At 37.1% G+C, this 23,063-nt stretch overlaps 1 protein-coding gene across 6 annotated transcripts in view; it reads right to left on the reverse strand.

The window, feature by feature from the left end:
- The window catches only part of LOC6642508 (protein sickie), a 215,571-nt gene that overhangs the window by 52,080 nt on the left and 140,428 nt on the right, over positions 1-23,063 (reverse strand). For all 6 annotated transcript variants that reach the window (XM_023175880.2, XM_047010629.1, XM_023175879.2 and 3 more), the window contains 3 exons: positions 16,314-16,444; positions 14,763-14,871; positions 13,118-14,701 (listed from right to left, as the gene is read on the reverse strand). In XM_023175880.2, the coding sequence (XP_023031648.1) occupies positions 13,118-14,701; positions 14,763-14,871; positions 16,314-16,444 (1,824 nt within the window). The remainder of the gene's footprint in view (positions 1-13,117; positions 14,702-14,762; positions 14,872-16,313; positions 16,445-23,063) is intronic.

Below are 23,063 nucleotides of genomic sequence, written 5' to 3' on the forward strand. Positions count from 1 at the left end.
GAACTGTCCTATCCTTACTATCCCATTCTGTCCTGTGCTCTGACCCCTTCTGGCCTTCTGTAACTAGTGTGAATCTCTCTCTAGCATTTGGTTATAAAAACTTTGTATGTGGCCCAACTGGCCGTTGAGGCGTTTTTATTATCCCTCGGACAGTCTTACATAAATTTAACATTAAATTAAGTGCCATTTTACCTAGAGATTGTGAGCATAGAGGGTAGGAAACACAAACGAAGAACTGCCCCCTTTTTTTGGTAGTCGTAGTTGTTGTTGCTGTTTTTGGGTAGTCCTTACACGTAAGCAGTTCATTGCACTTTAATGAACTCACTGCCGAAAATGAATGAATCAACATTGGATACCACCCATTTTATGGGGGAGTAAATGAACGAAAATTAGTTTTTAAGTAGATATTTGTTTTAGGAGAGTTTTTTGCTTAGATTGCATGAACCAAAACTCACTTAAACTTACAAACTAAAACACATTTTACTTAACAAGTATTAAATTCAATCTAGGCACCTTCTTTGCTATGCTTTAAGAGCTCTTTGCTTTTTCCCTTTACATCTTATCTGAAATTTTAGACTTTCATTAGTTCGTTAGTTGCAATCTCTGTTCATCTTATAGAGAAATTAAATCCTAGCTACACTTTGGCTTACCCCCTGAATTTATCATGTCTTCCACTCTTGTTTAATTAAAAAGTGTGTGTGTGTGTGTGTGTGTAAAATAAAACCTCAAGCCTTCGATATTTAGGTGTGGGGATACATTTTGCTAGCCAAAGTTTTGTTTAGCATATTTACAAAGTTTTGTGCTTAATTTAATTTGCATTCTTTGTGCCTTTTTTCGCCTTATTTTTATTTGTTCTTTCTGTTGTGGTATTGCCTTTTTTATTCCTTGTTACAACTGTTGTCTTTGAGAACTTCAAAGTCCTGCCCCGCCGTCTAGGAATTTTCATTACGTATAATAAAAAAAAAGAAAACTTTTATGACAGAGAAAAGTTGCGAAATAGTTCAAGAAAAACAGAGCAAGCCACTTGAGGCTTTAAGTCAAAGTGAGAGAGAGAGAGGAAGAGAGAAAGGGAGGGCATTTCTTAAGTATTGCAGGATTTACAGGGTGTTGTGGGCCATTTGCCATGGCTATATATTCCACACAAATATATATATATACATATATTTCTTTTTGCTTTCATTGTCAGAAGTACAAGCATAATTTATGTCTCTCAAAGAGAAAGAAAAAAGAAACACAGAGACTTAGCAGGTTGGAGAACGGTGATGGAGGGAAAAGACTTACAATTTCGCCTGTCGAATGCTTTGTATAATTGATGTGAGCCGCCTGCAAGTATGCTAGGGTTTTCTTTTTTTGCTTTTTTTGGGGCCACCCACATCCTTGACACAGTCCGTGGCAAGGACAACAACAGCAAAAGCAACTCAACTTAACTTGGCTCGGCTCGGCTCGACTAAGCTCAGCTGAAGGTTGCGTGTATGTCCACATGTTCGACACTTTTATTAATGCTGCATGTAGCGCCTATAAAGCTGTCAGAATTCCATTCATGAAATGTTATCATGGAGAATGAAATGCTATATACACTCAATGACGGAAGGAAAGAAGGTAGGGGGCGTAGGGATTGGTAGGCAGAGACAACATGAGTGGCTTCCTGTGCCAATTTCATTGCTGCCGTTGCTGATAAGTCGCTTGTTGCTGCTGCTCGTTGACAGTTTTAATAAATGAAATGTGCGGGGAAAAGCAACAACAATACGGATATAGTACATATACAGGACCGGATTATTAAAGTGTCAGTAGTAAATAAAGGAAATCTGCATATATACTATGCTATTTTCTTAAAGTCCTCTATATATATTTAAATATATTATTTTGAAAAATTTATTTGCTGAGTGTATATGTCTTGAACCTGTCAAAAATATATAAATATACGAAACAAAAGAAAATGTTCATCTTGAAGACTTCTCACAAGGCTAACCATAGAAAATAGTTGTTGTCCTTCGCAGCTCAAAAAAGTCAATGTTATACAGCTTAAAATACACAAGTGAGGTTCGTTGTAGGGGTTCCAAAATATGTTTTCACGTTTGAAGAGTTGAGAAAAGGAAGAAAAGTGCTTAACTTCAAGGACCAACAAAATTAGACATACTCAAAGGGGTTTTAGCTAGTTTTCGTTTTCTTAATTCCATGTCTACAAGCACCTAACTTCCATTTATATATACTATGATGATCCTTTAATGATATATTTTTCAATAATCTAGTTAGACAGATAGGTTCATCTGTCTCTAAAAAGTAAAGAGCTAAAGAAATTTCGACTCAATCGTTACTTATTGAGGCCCCCGTAATACATATTTTAAGCCAAACACCTCAACTGACTTAAGTCGCTCCTGTCTTTGGCCCAAAGATATGGGATTTGGGGCCCAGCCATTTGAAAAGGATTTTGAGCCTTAGTGTGTGGGTGTTAGTCCATTGAGAATGTGCACATTTAATTGGCCATTGCATAATCTTGAATGTAATGTCAGACACACTCGAGAGGCGTATGGAAGATTTACATAATCTCATATTTGGCACATTATTCCGCAACTTAATCAACAATTATGTAATTACTTGGCTTTGACGACCATTCACTCTCACTAATACCCTACAAACCCACTACTATGGATACATATGAAGAGATTCACCTAACCCCCTTCAGGCCGTCATGTGGTCTGAGTCTTAAAGCCAGCTTAACTCTATGTGGTTACCTTTTCGGCTGCAGCTAAGACCGCTTAGCTCATTGTAAATTCTAACTAAAACAGAGAGAAAAAACAATTTGGGTAAGCCCCCACACTGCCAACTCGACAAAAACACACAAACACACACAGAGAAAGTTTCCTTTTAGCCTGTTGCCTGTTGCTGTCGTCCTTTTTTATATCGGTTTTTATTTGCACCCATCCGTATCCTTTGGGGGGGCCCTAAGATTTATGGCCATTGGAAAAGTTGAAATGAAAATGTTTAGAAATTTGAAGTAATTGTTGAAATTGATAGACAGCTGATAGACAGCAAAGGCAAATTGTTTATGTGGATGGAGGACAGATATGTTGCCCGTCCATGGGAGCCAAAGTGTTGACACATTGCAGCAGACCCTTTTACTCGTTTTCCTATCTTTTACCTCATTTGATGTGTTTGTTTGCTCGAAATGAAGGAGGGAAAAGAGAGAGGGGAAGGCCAGCTAGATGAATGTAAACACTGAAGGACCAACTATGTATGTCCGAGTTTAATGCCCTAAGGCAGTCCAATGACACTGTCACTTTGCTGCCGGGAAGAATAAACTTCTAAGGACTTTAAGCCACAATATTTACCATTTAAATTCTTCCGCACAGATATCAATAAATATTAATTTACTTCAAGTCACAATAAATCAATTCCAAGTTGTTTCAAACTCATATTAGAGAAACCAACAAAAAACAAAATAAACGCACACACACACGCGAAAACTTTTTAGCAATTTTTCAAGCACTTTGGCACTATATTTTCTTTTAGGATTTCAGATAACTTTTAAATTTATTTCTTAATATTCATTTTTAACATTTTTATTTTTTTTTTAATTATGGAATATTTCAAGTAAATATTTGGATATTATTTAAAACATTTTCACACACATTTTGCCGTTCACATTTTCATCTGGCAAACCGTAACGGCCGAGTGTTCAAACGCGTTTCCTTCTGGGGTTGAGACTCTGAGGAAAATTTCATGTTCGAAAATTAAGCAAAGAGCGTGGCGCACGAGTTCGAAAAAGAGAGCCACAACAAAAGAGAACCGAAAGTGTTCAAGAGAACATTGAAAGTAAAAGGAGGCAACTAGTATTGCGAGACAGAAACACACCTGCCCACCTGTGTGTGCGTGGTTGAGTGTGTGTGTTGTGTGTGTGTAGAGCCTTTGGGCGTTTTTCGGCAGCCGCCACGCACTTGTTTAGTAGTCAAGAAACCCAACAATGACAATTTATGAAGGTTGGCAAGGAAGGAACTACTTTGTGAGGGTAAGACCAGTTGATTATAGAGTCATCAATGAGTTCACTTTTTTGATGGACTATTGAAAATTTAAATATATACAATTATTTCTTGAAGGGAAAGAGACGAATGCCTTAATTATTAGAGAAAATACTCATCTGTTATACATGAAACTAGAATAAGGTCTTTCTTCTGTTTATTGTTTTAGGATCTTAATGGTAAACGGCTTTTCCCTATTTTAAGCACTTATTAAATATATTTTTTATCCAACCTTTTTGGGAATAAAACCAAATTTAGACAGAACTAATTAGGCACTCTTTCTTGGAAACATTTCCAGGTGTATATTGAATCGGAAGAAGATTCTGATATAAGGGCAACGCGCTGAAGGTAAACAATCAAAGAAAACTTTTTCTCTTTAGTAAAATATACATACTGCTAATGAAGAGATTTCTACATATCTTTATTTCAAATTTCTTTGTAGAGCAATATTAATTCTAATGAATCTTATGAAATCATTTACTACATTTTTAAAATGTTTATAAACCTGAAACACATTCTATACATGAAATTCAATAAAATTTTAATGATAACAATCAAAGATATTTATCAATTTAATTAACAACTGCGAATGATGAGTGAAAAAAATAAAGATAACCTTCTAAATACTTTTTAAAATAAAATAAATAATGTTATTTAAACAAAACATTTGACTAGGTGGTACCATTGTACCCAGTCATAGTTAATAAACAGTAATCATGAATATCTTCCTTCTATTTAATGAATCTATTTATTGAGTATTGTCAAACGATTAAAATTTAAATGAAAAAGAATTTAGGTATGTGGATAACATATATATTTTAAATTAAATGGAAATGTAGTTGGCAAAAATGTATTCTCAGACTTTGTATTAAAAGTTAAAATATTACTTAATAAAATTTGTATATAATTGACACCCTTAAGAGTTTAACAATATATTTTTATTTTAGTTATATTATTAACCAAGTGAAGAAGTTGCCAAACTTATTGGGAATTAACATATTCAACGGTGAGTCTTCCCACAACACATAAAATATGCTCATAACTTTGGTTAACCCCATCTAAAGTTTAGTAGATAGTTTATAGTTTTTATATCCACTTAGTTCCCATAGCTATTTTTTTTCCTTTATTCCTCCTTAGGCCACATAGTTCGAATGTGCTATGATTCATTCCCATTCTTTAACAATTTTTTGGCTAAGGGAATTTCATTGCTCGCGACCCACACTCGAGCCCACAAGCCGCCCAACATTTGGCCATATATAGCGCAAAAAAAAGGAAGTGGGTTTTTGTGGTGGTTGTTGGTTATTCTGCCAGTTAGTCTGCCAAAAGCAACAAATGTCTTTTTGCCTCCAAATGAGAGAGTTGCCGACAGCTGTGCTAAGAGAAAAACATGTTGGTTGAAAGAGAGAAATTTTATAATTTCGAAAAAGTTCTCTTGCAACTTCAGTTAGTCATTCATTCACTCAAACTTGTTTAGCAAAACTCTTGTTGGGGCGTTCAATTCAAACCCAAAAAGCAACCAAATTGAGCCAAGGGCGGGCTGGTTCTTGTCTATGCTGCAATTTTCCAAAAAGAAAAACTATAAAACTAAAAAAAAAAATCTATTGAATGAAAAGCGAAACTGGCCGATAACAAGTTTGCTTTTGTTGTTGCTGTTGTTGTTGACGGAAAACTTTTAGCTTGCAAAACTAATTGGAGCCAATTTAACAGGCACTGGCTCTGAGTTTGATTTTGGCACTGGCACTGGCACTGGCCAACATATGCAGGCCAACTGCCACAAAAGAAGTGCAAATGCGAATTCTCATTTATCTTCGAGCCACTCAATCAATTGGCCAACAACAAATTGCACTATACGAATATATATATATATCTATTCGAATAGGAATAATAACAATGTGTGTGAACCACATGCTCGTGCCTTATGTACACACAATGTGTCTTCTAACACCAGATCAATCAAATTGTTTCATATCGAAATAATATCGATTTCAATTATTTCAGTTGAAAGAGGGCATTATAATTATTATGAGACGTTTGTTACTGTGTATCTCATTCAAGAAGAATATTCATTAGGCATTAAATCTGAATCTGGTATTGAACAAGGGAATTGAGTTTAAAAGGGTTTAAAAATACATATGAAAGGTTTAGAGATTAAACTTTGTTTAGATATAACAAATTTTTTATCTATTTTTGTAATCTGTCACGATTCGATGAACCTTTTGTACGACTTTTTTGTTCTAGTCTAGGGGAAATACATTCGAAAAGAGTAAAGAATTTTTAAACTAACCTTCAATTTAATAAGCTACCTATAAATTGTTGCTGTTGGAGATGAGAAGATGTAAAGATGAGAATATGTTGGTTGACATTTTCCAAACTATTTTATTGATTGATTTTTTAACAGTTTTTCACATCAAACCACAAAGTTTCCTCTTGGTCCTGTTGCTCCAGTTTGTTGTCGAGGTATCGACACTTTAACGACTCTCAAGAAATGAAACTTGGGGCATAAAATAGGATGAAAGTCATGAAATCATGCCAATATTTAAAGGAACAGCTATCGCAGTTGTAAAATTGGAATTTTAATCTGCGAAAATCGACTTTTACTTATATGTATAAAAGCATCTTGCCGGTTTCTTATTAAGAATAGAACTTGCCTTAAGGCACCTATCTTTCATCAATGTTTCACCATGCCCATTCGCAATCAGAGAGTATTAAATTTTCTTCGTGCGTGTTAATAATTATTGCGAAAAATATCTGGCGGCAACAGCGGCAAAGTTATTGGAAAACAATTAAGCTAAAATCCATGCCAAAAAGACTCTCTTGGCCAGTGTCCAAGTCGGACAAAACTCCGTATGTGTGTGGTATAACTTTGGCATGTGGAAAGGTCAGTTTTGGCTTAAAGGCTTGCGGAATGCTCAGGCCACATGCTTCTCGTTGAATTGCTTTTAATCGCTTAACTCAAATGTGTGGGTGTTGTAGAAGAGGGGGATTGAGGGGTAAGGGGACGGGCAGAAGCATACATATTTTACCACTTTATTTTGAGAGACGATGGAAAACTGCAGCTGGTTTTTAATATCTTTAGATATGATGTGACAACTGTTGCAAATATTATACCCTATAAAGATTAAAATGTTACGATATGATATTCTATGATTATAATTAATTGATTTCTTATAATTATTAGTAACAACAAACAGTAAACTTGGTAATTAATTTGCTTGGAATCTATTGCCTTTTGTAATGAAATCTGCAGGGTATCTCAAAGTCGATGCTTTGGGTTAGTAAACTTGTTTTTTGTGGCAATGCAGAAAATTCATTAGAAGTTATCTAATGACAGTTGTGCATTTACTATCAAAAGTGCTGATTAAATATTGATTGGCAGTTGATTTTATCGCAACATTTTGTATTACGTGTTTATGAATAATTTCCAATTACTCTTTGGATTAACTTTTAATTAATTGGCACTTAATTAATTGCTAATGCACTCAATATGCTGGTATTTGGTGTATGACTTTACTTTGATGCTTGTTTGCTATGCAGAATTAGCCTTGAACTGCTTTAATTAGGGAAAATGAGGTGTACCAGCATTATAATTTGTCGGAATTAGGCATCGGCCTAATATATGAAATATTAAGTTAAATTTTATTGTGTATAATTATTTGTTTGGTTTTCGAATTCTTGTATATAGAAAATGTGTCACGGCTAAGTTTGTGTCTTCGCTAAAATTGTTAGCGCCATCTAACGTTCATGTTAGCTTTCAGACTTATGTTAGCCAAATGTTACTTAACAGAGGCGCGTTTTTTAACAGGGATGTAAAATTTAAACTACATTAGACATTTTTTTGTTTTCCTACTTATTGATATATTCTCCATTCTCAATAAAATTATTTGTCTTTTCATAAAAGTAGCAAAATTCGTTGTCTCTTTTTTAAAGAGTTAAGTATTTATGTCCATTTATTTTAATGCTTTACTGACAATGGAGCAATTCTAAGTAGATGGAAACAGTTTTTTCCATTAAGGCTACAAAATATTTAATTTGGGCAATTTATAAGTCATATCTACTGGAGCCAGAGAAAACCTTCTCTTTTCCTTTCTCCCCGCCACTTAACACTTTCTCGTCTGACACTTTCAATTTCACATCAATAATCCAATCAGCATCCACTTAAACAAAACTAAATCTAAAATGTCCCTGCGTCAGCAAAAAACAACCTTAATAAAGAATATGTTTTTAATGCGACAAACCGCATTTCAACCCCTGCCAAAAAAAAGAATTTCCACTTCATTTAACATTAAGCCAGCACACCAAAAACAGGGAGAACCAAAAAAAGGAAACGGAAAAGCATATCAAAACGAGCCAACATGGATCACATTTTGTCATTGAACACTCGACTGGCCAATACCCACTTGAGCTGGAGGTCGTTTGGACGAGTAAACAGGTGGGCAGACAGGCCTAAACGAATATATTTTGCCGCTTATATTTTTGTAACCTGGTCAACAGTTTGGTTCACTGAATTTGGATTGGATTCAATAAGAGAAAGTCGCAGACTGAGAGCCAAAAAAAAGAGAGGGAAAAAACAATTTGTATTTTTTATAAAGATGAAGCGGGCGGCTATCGGGGCGTATGAGTGTGAAAATGTATTTTCAATTACGTATGCAGAGTTGCGGTCAGTGGGAAATTAACAAAATGTGGTAAACCGACGATTTGAGCAGGCAAATGAGAAGAATCAAATAGTCAAACGGCTGAATGATACTTGAAATAAAATTTATCTTTGTTGAAAAATATCAAAAAATAATAAAAATCTGGGAAATGTAAAAGAGAAATTCGCTTTACAAGGGTTTAATTCTTATTTTTCAATTAACCACACTCTAAAAATTGCATTCCATGTTAAAGTAACAGAGAAAATTTATATGAATTTTTATAATGTAAACTATTATCTACCTGCCATTTGTAGGGAGTTTCAAAGGGCTCCAAAGTTATAGGTATTGGGTCTACTTCACTCTGTAGTAAAGTGTTTTTTACTGAACGATTCTTGAATATTTAATACTTGCTTATAGCTAAGGGGTAGCTTTTTAAATGGCTGTTAGAAGTCCCTACTACTTTTAATAAATATTTAAAGCTTTTCTATTGAATAGTATTATAACCGTTATCAGATTGAACTCCTTTTAAAAATGAGACTCTTATCATAAGAAAAGCATTCTTCCATTTACATTTTGTACGCATGAAAGGAACTTCCTTGCATATCCTTTTTATCATACAATCTTTAAGCAGCAGCTTTAACATGCACAAGTCTGGTATGAGAGGATTCTTGGCAGGGCAAACTGCTGCATCTCACGCCTGGGCCATAAATCAAATGAATTGAAAAATGCGTTATTAAATAAACGGAGGCCAGCAGGATGAGAAGGTGGTAACAAGCAGAGCCAGCAAATCCAGTCAGGCCATGTGTGCGTCCAGTCTACTGTTGCCTTACCCATCCTAGCCAAATATCCTTGAACCTGTCTGCGTCCTTTCCTTGTTGAAATATTCCAGTTCTTTTTTTTTCCTGCCCTTTGCTGCATTTTGATTTACTTTTATGGCTAGACACTGAACTGAACTGCCCCTACACAGACCCCAACGATGCCTAGTCTTGTGTGTGTGTGCTCTCACTTGTTGGGCTTCAAAAATTATATCCTGCAGGTGTCTGCACCGCAACTGCAGCTGATTAGCTCTCCCTGCTTGACACTAATGCGACAGGTTGACTACACTATTCTCTGCTCTCCTTCTAAAGCGACCATTATGTGCATTAAAATTCAATTACAAAATATATTTTCCAGCTACACAAATACGTGACCAAGGCACCAAAAGTCATTGTCGAGGTTCAGTTAACTGAACGTTGAACTTTTCCGGGTACTTTTGGAGGGTTTGGACGGAGGACGGTTCCCCGTGTGGAAAAGAAAGATATTGGCCACAGCTGTTCTACTATTTATAGAGCTTAGAGTTCTCTTCTCTGCCCCATGGTATTGCATTAATTTCACAGATCAAAAGCGTTGATGGAACCGCAAGCTAATGAAAATGTAGTCTTCCATTTCCACTGACAGCATTCATAAGCGCTTTTTAATGAAATGCGTGGAAAAGCCAAGTTGATTCTGTCCGTGTAGAGGCACAAAAGAAGTGTGGGAGTTGGCTGGGTGGGTGGTGGCGGGGGGCTTGTGTCGGTTGAGTGTGTATTTCTGACAAGTGTTTAATAAAAAACACAAAATTATGGCCTGGGCATCGGATGGCTTTGAACTGACTCTGACAGCTGTGGCTATGTTATCTTTTGCCTAAGGGCTATCAGCATAGAGCATTAGGAAAGTGGAGAAAGGAAAGTTAAATGCTTTCTCTACATTTACGATATTTTAATGAAATAAATTAAGTAACTAAAATTACAATTTTCAAGTTCTTTAAAAGGTGCAGAGCTTGACATGCACATGGAACCTATTGGCCTTGAGTGTTTGAGTGGATTAAAGGTGAAAATGTCATCTACAATCCTCTTCGATTTCAGATAAGCGGCTTATAGAAGTCGCAAATGGTGTATGTCTAGCATCACAAATCTTTATCTCATTTAGTTTGGGTTGTCAGAGATGTTAAAACTATAAATGCTGGAAAATTTCAAAGAGTTTTCTCTCTTTTCTGTCCTTTTTTTTATATAGCTTTTTTACTAAACAGTTTCATATTTTACCACAAAAGTAAAATGTTTTTAGTATATTCAATTAAGTAAAATTTTATATACGAAATGTCCCAAGGAAATTAAAAAAATTAGTAGAAGACAAAGTAGAAGCCAATTGTTTGAATTGTTAAAAGAAAGTGAGATGAACAAATGTTTCAGAAGATGAAAGACGGAAAAAATTAAAAACATCAATAGAAAGAAAATGGAATTATGTTTGGCTAAGGCATGAACAAACATAAGCAAAGCATTTTTGGAAAGGTAATATGAGTTGTCAAATAAACATTGATTAAGTCGGTAAGTCTAAAAGAATGTGCTGTCTTTACCAAGTAGACTTGTCGACATTACCATTAAGGAGTTCATTCCCAAATGAAAAACCCAATTCACTTTTTTACCCAAATAGTTTTTAAGAATTAAGTCAGCAAATAAGTCAACAGTCTAATTATATGTTTAATTAACTTAATTTATTCATTATAAGTGAAAGTCAGAAAGTATGGAATAATTTCATCTAGTGCATTTCACTTCAAATAACCCAATTTACACCTTAGCTTTTGGCCAACTCAAACAACTCCCAGAGTGTACTGTGAAATGGTTGTTAACAGCAACCATTGTAGCCCTCATACATCTAATGGCAAATTCAAGCTTTGTTAACTGAAGTGCCAACATGGCAAGTGCCCGGAAGCTGGTTACCATGGATATCTGCATATATTCATAGATATATATGGACATATATACATATATGTGCGGATGTGTGTGTGTATGTGTAGATGGGCATCCTCAATATCCTGTATGGGGCTTACACTTTGACAGCTGAGCATTGTCAATTGTCAAGTCATCGTCTGCCGTTGTTGACAATTTGCAAATGACATTTGACATGCCACAGCACGAGTTCAGGGTGAACCGAAATTAGAAGCAGGAGCAGCAGAAACCGAACCTGAAGTCAACATCACAAGTGGATTTTATGCAAATTGGCAATTTGAGATGAGTCCTGTCGGCAGTCGGTTAGATATTTCACAGGGAGTATGAGTTTTGGATCTTTTCAAGTGGCATATAGCGCATCTTGACTTCTGTTTAGGCGGAAGTTGTTAAGGTAGTCAAGTGGTTGCCATCACAATTAACTGCCTGATGACAGAGAGACTCCGACACTTGAGTGTTTCGGTTCTAGCATCTGCAGCAACTGACACCAAAAGTGCGGCCAAATTGTGCGTGGCAAGAACAAAACCCAAAAAACAAAGTCAAAGTCAAAGCCGGCGGCATATACTTCCATTTAAATGGCGTTTAATGGGCCACACCGCACATTTAGAAGGCGCACAATCGGCCAAACAACACCAACAGCAGGCAAAGACAAAGTTCTTGGAAATGAAGCGATACAACGGCAAATTTTTTTGGTTGACTCATTGGTGTCAACAAAATGCTGGAACAGCATTGCATATCCCATGACTCATCAGGCATCAGAAGGGCCAACAGAGCAGTGGGACAATTGGCGGGTCTTTATTTTTATAAAAAGTTCAACAGATGTGTCGTTATATATAATCCAAAGAGTGTCAACGGGAACTGCTTTTGAATTTATTGAGACAAATTGATGAAACTGAAATGTGTTTATTAAGACAAGGTGTAGATCAATGATTAAACAGGAAAACAGAAAAAATCATATATGTTGCTGATTTAATTTCTATAGATTATACCGTAGAAATCTATAAACTGATCTTTTTAGTTTGGTAAGCGGATAGTTCGTCATTCAAAGGTGAAACTTCTGAAGTGATAGTTTGAAGCACTTAAAATTACAGTCCCTTATTTAAATATGTCGAGTTACAAATCTAATACATATTGAAAATATATTTCTTTCAAAATAAGTACATAACGAAGTAGAGATGATTACTTATTGGGTAAAATCTTCAGTGATGGATGATTAAAAAATTAGTTGGTTTTGAAATATTTAATAAACATTTATGATGATGAAACTTATTGCATAAAAAGGCACAGATAGGGACAATTTTTTTTCGAACATTTTCAAAAAATTATATATTTGTCAGAAAAACAGCTTGGCTTAAGGAGAATACGTCTACGAATGGGACATTTTTTAAATGCCGATTAATAAATATATGTTTTAGCAGTTCGTCTTTATAGACTGAAATTATTTTCCATTTCAAACTATATAAATAAAAAATTCGAATAAAGATTTTGATCTAAATGATCTACTCACAAAACAAAAGGACACTTTTGAAGTTTAACATGAACCTATTATAAGCTCATGATTTTATATATCTAGTCCTATTTTAAGAGGCTAAATCGAAAGAATTTAATTTTCAATGATTTTTATGTTCATCGTAGTTTATCGAGTGTTTCCTCCATCACAATTTAATTCATTTGAGTACACTTTACGAACTAATATATGGCAAAATTTTTGCAATTTTCTTGTACTCACCGTTCTTCAATGGTCGTTGGCAGTTGAGTTCGTGCACGCATCATGCTGAGAAAGTGTTTGCCATGAGATAGACCACCCATTGAGGCGGCACTGGAGCCACCGCCACCGCCACTTCCCTCGGACAAATAGCCATTGTCAATGTCATGATAACGACTGGCAGAAGGTGAGCTGCCCACGCGTAAGGCATCGCCGTCACTACAGTAGCCAGCCTGGGCCATGTCCGACTCACAAAAGTCCAGATATGATTGATGGGGCAGAGCATGCTGATGATGATTTCCACCACGGGCTCCCCTTGTGGGCAAAGTCACATGTGAATTGTAGCCCCTGAGAAGAGGACGCATTGGAAGGATGGCAGAACCAGAAGAAGAACATGATCCAGACGGCAGTCCTGAAGCCATTTGAGGCTGTTGCAGCTGCTGCTGCTGCTGCTGCTGTTCCTCTTTGGACTCATAGATGGTGCCTACAATCTTTGAGGGTATAGTATGAAATTTGCTAGGTGAAGCGGTGGGTGTATTCGGAGCCGAATTGGGCATGGGCCGTTGCAGAGGCGAACGTGGTGGTGGCGATGCCAAGATATGTGGACCCGCATTGTATTCCAGCTTACGTAGAGCAGTCAGTGAGGACTTCGGTGGGGGCAGACGGCTGCTGGTGCCATAGATGCTGCCAGTTGGTGTTATGCTAACATGTTGGGGGGTGCTGGGCTCACTGAGGTATCCTCCGGGTCCTGGCAGTGCTGATATGTGTGACGAGGTGGGTGGTGGGGGTGGAGGACTGTTGGCATAATACGGTGGAGGAGGATGCGGAGGAGGCGGTCCTGTCTGAAGGATATGTGTCGTTTGATTTACTTCTTGGGATATGTTTGTCTGTGTGCCCTGATGGGCGGATATGTCGTTCGTGTCGCGTTTCATTGGCTCCGCACTGATACCCAACTGAGGTAATTTACTAGTTCCCTTGATCACGCCAATGGGTTTCGGTAATCCCGTGCCACTGGGACTTTGACACAAGTTTTGTCCTTTCAGTGAGCTTTTTGAATCCGATTTTGAGTGCAATGAAGATCTCGATGATGTCTTCGCAGTGTTCTTTTCCACGGTTAACCCTTGTTGACTGGGTCTAGTCAGAGAGCTCTTGCCGCCTCTACCCATTGTGGAGCTACGCGATTCGTTGCCCGACTCTTCTTTATTCAATGATCTTGCTGGACTCTTCTCCTTTTTGTCCAATTTGGTCTTAGTGGTCTGGTCCTTCTTCTGCTGAGCAGCCAGCAGCTTGGATTGTTTGGTATTATGCTTCTGTTGCACTTTTTGCGAACTCACGCTTATGCTGGGTGGTTTCAACTGGGAATTGTGGCCATCGTTGAGACTTAAACTTGAATCCGATCGCTCAGATCTGGCCGAACTAAACCCCGATGAGGATGAAGTTCGTTTTGATTGGATTTGAGTCTTGTTTGCAACTGTTACTGCTGCCTGTTGTTGCTTCTCCTTATTGAAGAGTTTCAACTTGTCCAACATGGAGTGTTTCTGTGGAGCCTGCGGAGGATTCAGGCTACTTGGCGACGGAATGCCACTCTTAACACTGGGCGGACGAAGGCTATAAAAAGAAACTAAAATTAATCCTGTTTTCTCCACATCAACAATTAAGCATCTCTTACCTATTATTGTTTCCACTTTTGAGGCTCTGTATTGTGTGATTGCTGGTGGGCGGACTACTTGGACGGCTTGTATTGAAATCGTTTCCGCTCTTGCCCAGTCCCGGTATGGCTAAAAAGAGAGACAGAATGGCATTAAAGAACTGTCAACCAAGGGCTGTTCATTAATTTCATTTTCACTGGCGCCCACTTGAGTCTGTCAAAAACAAGAGGCTGGCCGATCAGGAGTAGGCCGCCGCATCGGCAATGTCGACTCATCGCTGTCAGCATCTATAAATCAATGCTAAAGGCCAAGGCGGACATTAAACTTAATTAATTGCTGTGCCTGTAAACTGATAACAGACAGCCAGGTCAAATTTATGTGTCCTCCCCCCGCTCTCATTGAAAATATCAACAAATAAATCATTTTGCCAAACAAATATAAGAATAATTTGTTCACTGATCACAAAATTCCTATTAAAAGCTATTTTTAATTGCCCTATAAAATTATTTATAACAAATTATCTATTTCGATAAACTTTTTCGACCGTTATGCTAAATATTAAAAACTCTACTCTTCATTACTCCTCATTTTCAGAGAATCTCTCTCTTCTCTTGTTGGGGAAAGAAGTTTTTCATGGGGAAAAATTTTAATTATAGTTGAAAAATAATTGCTGTCACGGAATGTCTTTGATAATACATCTTATACACGCTTCGAAGGGATCAATCTTTAGTGCATTTTGGTTTTTCTATAAATAATTTTAATTGCGGGAATTATTTATTTCGTTTTCAGCTACTTAAACTCTCAGTTCAGCTACTTAAATCTGCTATGTTAAAAAAGATCAAGCTTAATATACGCCACTTTAAGACTTAAACTCAATACAATATGTTTTTAATTATTTTTTTTTTTTTTCAATATACTTTGTGTCTTTTAGAAGTGATTTTTAGGGTTTTTTTGTTACACATCCAATGAGAACTTAAACATGAATTCTTAAAAATCAATCGCAATCCCTCATATTCCCCCTAAAGCAATGAAGTAATTTTTAATGAGTTACTAAATCCCATCTTATATTTTCAATTTAATTAATGAATTAATTAATTAAGTCTACAGTTACCTATGTATGCCACAAAATCAGTTGCAATTGAAGCGTAAGCCAACTCTTTTGGTCACATTCCCAATCCGAACTCTAACCCTAACAAAACCATAAACAACTCCCCACGGGGCTTTGAATCCCTTCCCTCCTGGTTTTCTTTTTTTATGACAAATCTCGGTCATGCCCCCAAACGGGAGGCATGCAGATGCATACATATGAAAAGACTTTACGAAACAATCCCCCAATATGATTCCCACACAGCGACAACGAGCGGGTGGACTAAGTGCAGAACTCAACTCCCGTCTAATTTTTTTGTTTGGGGGTTGCTTGAGACCAGAAATTTGTTTATTCCCAGCAAACAAGCAGGGGAAACGATCCCGATCCCCTTACACAAGCCCAGGGGTTGGTTTCTGGCTTAAAAAATATATTTTTTAATAAATTTCCCACACCCTCTCCCATAGAGTTGCTCTCGGATACTTACATGGCGTATGATTCGGTGTGGGTGGCAACGGACGCACCTTGTCCGGGGGACAGCGACGTTGGACCATCACGGTCGCTGGCAGGGGTATGGCAGTACCGCCATTGACCTTCGCATAGGCGGGGGCTATTTGTCTGCAATAAGAAAAAAATAAAAAGAATAATTATTCTCAAGTTTTATTCAAAAACAATCTCTTATGAGGATATATATGTATTGTTTTTTTATTGCCATTTATGGCAACTGCTCGCCCACGCGGTTGTCTTCTCAGGCGTGATTTGCATGGTATACAAAAACAAAAAACACATTTGCAGAGGGGCCAAGAATATTGATAAATTAATGAACTTGTTGCTTGCCGTCAAGCCCCTTTTTTCTTAACATTATTTCTTGTATCTTGGCAAAAAGCAAAAATAAAATTGCTGTAAAAATTGCAGTAAAAATATTTTTACGATTTGCATTTTGCGCGAAATGGCAAATTGACTGACTGACGTCGAGTCAAAGCGACAAAGTGTGCGTAAATAAATTTGCATATCAATAAAAGATACTTTTGTATCTTACACAGCGTAAATAAGTAGCATTTTGTATTATTATTAAATAAACGCTATTCGAAAGATACTTAAACATGATTAATTCAAAACAATGAGTTTTCCCCTCTCTCTTTTGATCTATTAAAACTTTCCCAATTAGTCCAAAGACTGATTAAGTGCACAAATTAAGATGAAAATTTCTATTAAAATTAATAACAAAGGAGAAAAAACAACAGCACTAACTTTTAATAAGTCGCGACTCGTAAAATTCCGCAGGGGTTCGCCGCCAACACAACAGACAAGAACAAGAACCAAAAGATACAATTGTATCTTATGGGTTGCTTGGCATTTCGCATTGTTGTTGGCCATTAATAAGCCAGCCAGCACCAGGAGAGTATAACAATTGTATTAAATGAATGAGATTAAAAAAAAAACACAACCAAAAATAAAAAAAGACTGAGGAAAAATCCCCATAAAAACAAAGCTGACAGACAAATGAAGAAATGAAGTTGCCAACTGCTGCAAATTAAATACGCATGCCAGACTCAGGACGATGTCTGTAAGGACGACTCGACATATCCTTCTCATCAAGTGTGAGTGTGTTGTGTGTGTGTGTGTGCCTGCCAAGACATTTTTCTTTACCATTGAACAAACGAAAAGATTCACTTTTGGCGAGTTTTCTTTTTTTTGTTTGCAAAATTACTTTCATATTATTTTATTTGCATTTTATTGTTGAAGATGTTTGCCTCGCCATTGAAAGAGTCAAAAGCTGTCTGCAGAGTTTTGATTCAGTTTTTTTTCCTTATTGCTCCTTCTTTAGAAACTAAAGGAAGATGTCGATTGTCTGAGATATGTTATAAGATGTAACTATAAGAAGCCAGCAGATAGGAGCACCAGATTGTTCGAGGTGGGCTTAAGAAGTTTGCTTACAGTTTCGATGCGGTATGAGATGACATTTTGTTTGTATAAAAAATTCATAATTTTCTAACTCTTAAAGTTTTGATATTAATATCAAAAGTATAGACTAAATCCAAAGGACTAAATCCAAACATCTTTCAAAGATAAATTGATAAAATCGGGACATGGTTTTCCCTGAATCTTTTACCAAGTTTTTAGGAAACAGATTTATTCCAAACAAAATATTTAAAAATATTCCTAATTCAGTAGAGACTAAAAATAAGATAAAAGTATATATTTTTAATGCGGTTCTAGCATTACTCATTGTAAAATTGTATTATTGTAAAATACAAATAAACTAAAAAATAAACTAAACTGCATGTTTAATGTAATAAAATACTGAATTGTTTTTGAATCTTAAGTCCCAATTGTTGGTATGTATTTATAAATTTCTCATGTCCATTTTCAGTCAAGTTCATTGCCATTGTGAACCTTATGAACTACCCTCGCTCATTTTGCATATAGACCTTGTGTGTTTTTGCTATCTTTGCCCACATCAGCTTGTTATAAGTCAGAAATCTATTTGTATCTTTCATTTTTTATGACAGCTGCAGCTTTTACTCTCAGGTGTCACATGTCGAATATGATGAGAGTGCATTGGGCGCCAACTTCTGTATTCTTGCATCATTCCGCGATGTGCTCTTTCCCTTCCGCCAGTCTTGTTGCACAAATTGAATTTGCGTCTTTATTACGCATTTTTGATTTGTTTACTGGAAGCTTGTACAGATTTGTTTTCCACAGATGTATGTAGAAATTGCAGCAGCAAAATGTCTTTGACCTTTAGTGGCAGACAGGCAGAGGCAGAAGCAGTGGCAGAAACTCATAATAGCCGAGGACCCTTTTTTAGCTTCTGGTGGCATTCACCTGTGTGTTTCTCTGTGTGTGTGTGCATTTGTGTGTTCTTTTTTTTTGTGCCCACGTTGAACATTTCCGTAATGTTGACGGGGACATTTGTTCACTTTTGTATAAATATGAAGCAGTGGGCGATGGCAGCACCTCTTCCTTTTTCTCCTCGCTCTCCTGCCTCTTCTCTTGACTGGCCATTAGTTGCATTTGTATATGTGTGTGTTGTGTATAGTATTTCTGTTGTTGCCACACAATGTGTCACTTGAGTTGCATTTGTCAAGCCTGGCTCGTTGACTTGAGGATGCTGAAGCTGGTAGCTGAAGACCTGGGGCTGTGGGCTGGGGCCTGTTCTGACCATTTTGGGTGAATTTGCCAGTTGCCTTATAAGAGGCAACGACTCTTTCGCTTTTATTATTGGTTACACTTATAGCCATTTATGGTTAGATGATGATGCCGAGCCCTTGGAATGCCAACGCTGCTGTTGCTAAGATAACCCCATCATCATCATCATCAGCAGCATCTTTGGCATTAACATCATTTGATGTTTAACAATTTTCACTTCATCTTGACCCAAAAACCTTTAAGCTTGCTAAATTTTTCTCGTAAATTTTGCCACAGCAATTTGTGTTTTATGCTACCGAAAAAGAAAAACAAAAAACTTAACCACAATATCCCCAAGAAGCGCAACTTTTTCGACCGCCTGTGCCTGTTTGTCAAGTATCTGGCAAGAGGCAAGGCGATGCGAGGTCTGGCCAATTCAGGCTCTTGATGGTGACGACGATGATGATGATGATGTTGTTAGTGATGGAGCTGAAGAAGTAAAGCCTGTGCACAATTTATGAGAGTGTGTCTGGCCGCCAAGTTGGAGGTACTTGAAATGAGACGATGTAGTTGCTGCTCCATGGTCGCTGATTTTTCTGTTAGAGGGTATGAAGATTTTTGAGTGGGTGTTGAATGGTTGATAATAAGCGTAATTATATGCCATTGATATGGCCAGAAGGAGTGTAGAGTTGAGACCATGTGAAAGGAGTATATCTGTAGTGGGAACTGTAGTGAAATGTTTACAATCTTATTGGACTCAATACAAATTGTAAAAATTGCCATCAAGGAAACGTTAGAGACTCATATGCATAGAGAAAGGGTCTCACCCAGTAGCAATAATGTGGCTGCAATTTTCTACCATAAAAATACCTTAAAGTTTAAAGGGCTCAGTTTTCACTCGCAATCAGTTGTCATGGATGGAGAGTTGCTTGTATAAAATGAGAAAGAAAGTTTTCTTTTAAACAGGTGAAAGAAGCTCTCATATTTTATGTCTTTGACTATGAAACCAATGTTGTACGTACATGTCATCAGCATCTTCATTTTGAACATCAGCAAACAATGTTCTTAACCAGCAGTCATTCGAAATTTGTAATGTGATATGCTGGAAAACGTGTTCATCTCAAAAAAAAAAAAATAAAAGTCGTGTTCTTCTGAAGGTATCAGACATCCTACCTCAATCTCTCTCTCTTTCTCTACTCCTCTCTACATAGAGGGTCTTAGTGAAAACTACTTTTTCCCCTTCCTTCCTTCTTTTCCATCTAAAAGATAGACTTCATATGACTTACTACCTTTGAGTATTGTGTTCTTCTTGTCTACTTTTGCTTGGTTGCTTTTCAAGTGCGACATAAAGTCACGAATTTTCAGTTATTAGACAAAGCGATGCGAAGCGAGAAAAAAAACTTGTGTCTTGTGACTTTAGAGACGCATTTTCTCAGCTGCTTGCAACAAACAATTAATAGCGTCTGCTAACGCCCCTTCCGTACACCCGCTTCCTCCCTTTCCCCTTTCCCTTTCACATCTCATTCCCCTGTGTCATATACACACGTGCGGAGCTGACGACGGCAAAGTCAAAAAGATGTTGCTAATGGCTCTGGCTGCCACCTTTTGTTGACTCGGAGGGACAATGAAGAAGGCGACGGCAACGGCAACGACAACGACGCGTCGTCGACTAAGATGAAGACAGGGCAGGACAAACATCTTTAAATATGCAGCAGCAGGTTGGAGCTAGAGAGATGGCGTTGTAAACAAACCGCTTGGCAGTGCCACAAAAACCACAAATGGAGAGTGGCCCCAAAACAAAAACAAAAAGCAATAGCTACATCAAGTGGGCAGAGGCTTTTGGCTCTCCCCTCATTTTACTGCTGCCCCCCTCATTACCTAGACTTCTTCCCTGCTTTTCTACTAACTTGGCAAACTCAAGTAGCAACTTCCACTGTATTTTCTTTGTAGAGATGGAAGTGTGGACCATTAGAAGAAGTTTGCACTGCACAGAAAACCCATTGGAAATTTGAATAATATTTAATAAGTTAATACATAGAAGCTTATTCTTTGGAAAAGTAGAGAATCAACGAGGGAATTAAAGTTTCTTTTATTAGGCACAATATTAAGTTGTGGATCCAATGATATGGAGTTATCTCAAACTTAAACAAATTCAAAGACCAAAGAGTGCTACATATTACAATATTATTAAAATAAAAAAAACTACAAAAAGAAAGAAATACAAACCTTTTTATACCCTTGCAGAGGGTATTATAAAATTGGTCAGATGTTTGTAACGCACAGAAGGAGACGTTTCCGACCCCATAAAGTATATATATTCTTGATCAGCATGAGAAGCTAAGTCGATATAGCCATGTACGTCTGTCCGTCTGTCCGGAGTGGAGTATCCCCATGAAATTTACCAATATAATAGTAATAGATATAAAATCTCAGATCCCAAAATTTGAATCTGATCCGATAAATAGAACACAAGTTACAGTCAATATAAATCGGTTCAAACGCTGCCGGCAGCGCTGCTTGCTGCCTACTACTGCCATCATCAAATCAACAGAGCACACGCATACACACACAGACGCAACGCTACATGAACTGTATGTGTATGCGTGCCGTGCTTTGCTTAGAAAATGATGGAAGAAGAAAAACTTGTGGTAAAAAGAGAAATAATATTTTGTTTGTGTATTGATGAATTGAGTTGCAGGGAAAGAAATTTCAAAAAGGAAAAATATTATTGCCAAGTATACTGCAAGGGTATATAAACTTCGGCATAGCCGAAGTTAGCTTCTTTGATATTTCTTTATTATGTTTCTACACTCGAATTCTCCAAATCTAAAGTATAACTTTTTGAATAACTTTTCAAGTGCATAAGGCATGACTTTTACCATCTCTAAATTAGCCCCACATATGGTATATATCCCAGCTTAGTTTTGGATCACAGCAAATGGACTTTCTTCCTCTTTCTTTTCACACCAGCCAGCAAAATGCAGCTGGAAACATTTTGTGTGTGAGTGTGTGTCAGTGTGTGTAGCGAGGGTTGCGAATGGTTTTCGGTTGCCAGGACAAATAATGAATAAGTAAACTAGGCCTAGACTTTTATGCTCGCTCTCTATTTGAATAAACAAAGACGAGCCCAAGCCCAAGGGTTGTGTACAGCCACTGAAAAGTAGCACACACGCACAACAAACACACACACACAAACACACATCAAATGTGATGCGACTCCGAGTTGCTTAGACCAAAACCGTAAAAATATTTTTTTCAATTATGCAACTTTGGCAAATGTTTTATTTATTGACTTTCGAGTGTTTGTGTGTGAGTATATGATGAGGAGGACATTTCCATCATAAATGGCAAAAAGGTTTTTAGATATGGTGGTTGATTTTCCCATCATTTTTCCAACCAAAACGGGGTGGTTGGTGTCAAATCATCAAAAATGCACTTTGATATATTTCACAGCTGGAAAAAGTTGATCGCTGGATTATGTAATACTCCAGTGAAGAACGAAATCGACGGGGGAGTTCCCACTGCAGACACATAGACTGGTTGGCTTCCGCCTTAGGCTGGCTGGCAGCCAAGAGAAGAGGCCAAAAACCTTTGAGGAGAACAACCAGAAGTAATAGTGCATTGAAGTCAAGAAGGCAAGTCGATCAACACCCAGACAGTTGCGTGTTTTCGGCCTCTTCTGGGCCGTCGCTTCTTCTTTTTGGCCAAATGTGTCGCTTTCGGCACCTCAGAAAACATTAATTATGAATCACTGTGGTTTCTGCACACTTGTTTCTTTTTCTCTCTCTTCAGTTTTTTGTTAATTTAGAAAGCTGAGAATATATTCTTAAGACATTTTTTTTTGGTTTGAAAATGTCATTTCCATTAGCTGCTATCTGTTTCTTTTACGGTCTAAATATAGAATAAATTCTGGAGTGAGCATTTTCTATAAAAATACTTTTTCACTTCCTAGGAAATTATCATAAATTTTCCAAAAGTTTGCTTTACTATAAATGTATTTTTATATGACTAAATGATGGGAGGAGAAGATCCTCTGCTTAATTTATGGTTTTTCTTTTTTGTATAAAATATTTATAATGACTCTCATTAGTGGAATGGATGGGGC

Source organism: Drosophila willistoni (genome assembly GCF_018902025.1).
Source record: "Drosophila willistoni isolate 14030-0811.24 chromosome 2R unlocalized genomic scaffold, UCI_dwil_1.1 Seg167, whole genome shotgun sequence".
Lineage (NCBI taxonomy): Eukaryota > Metazoa > Arthropoda > Insecta > Diptera > Drosophilidae > Drosophila > Drosophila willistoni.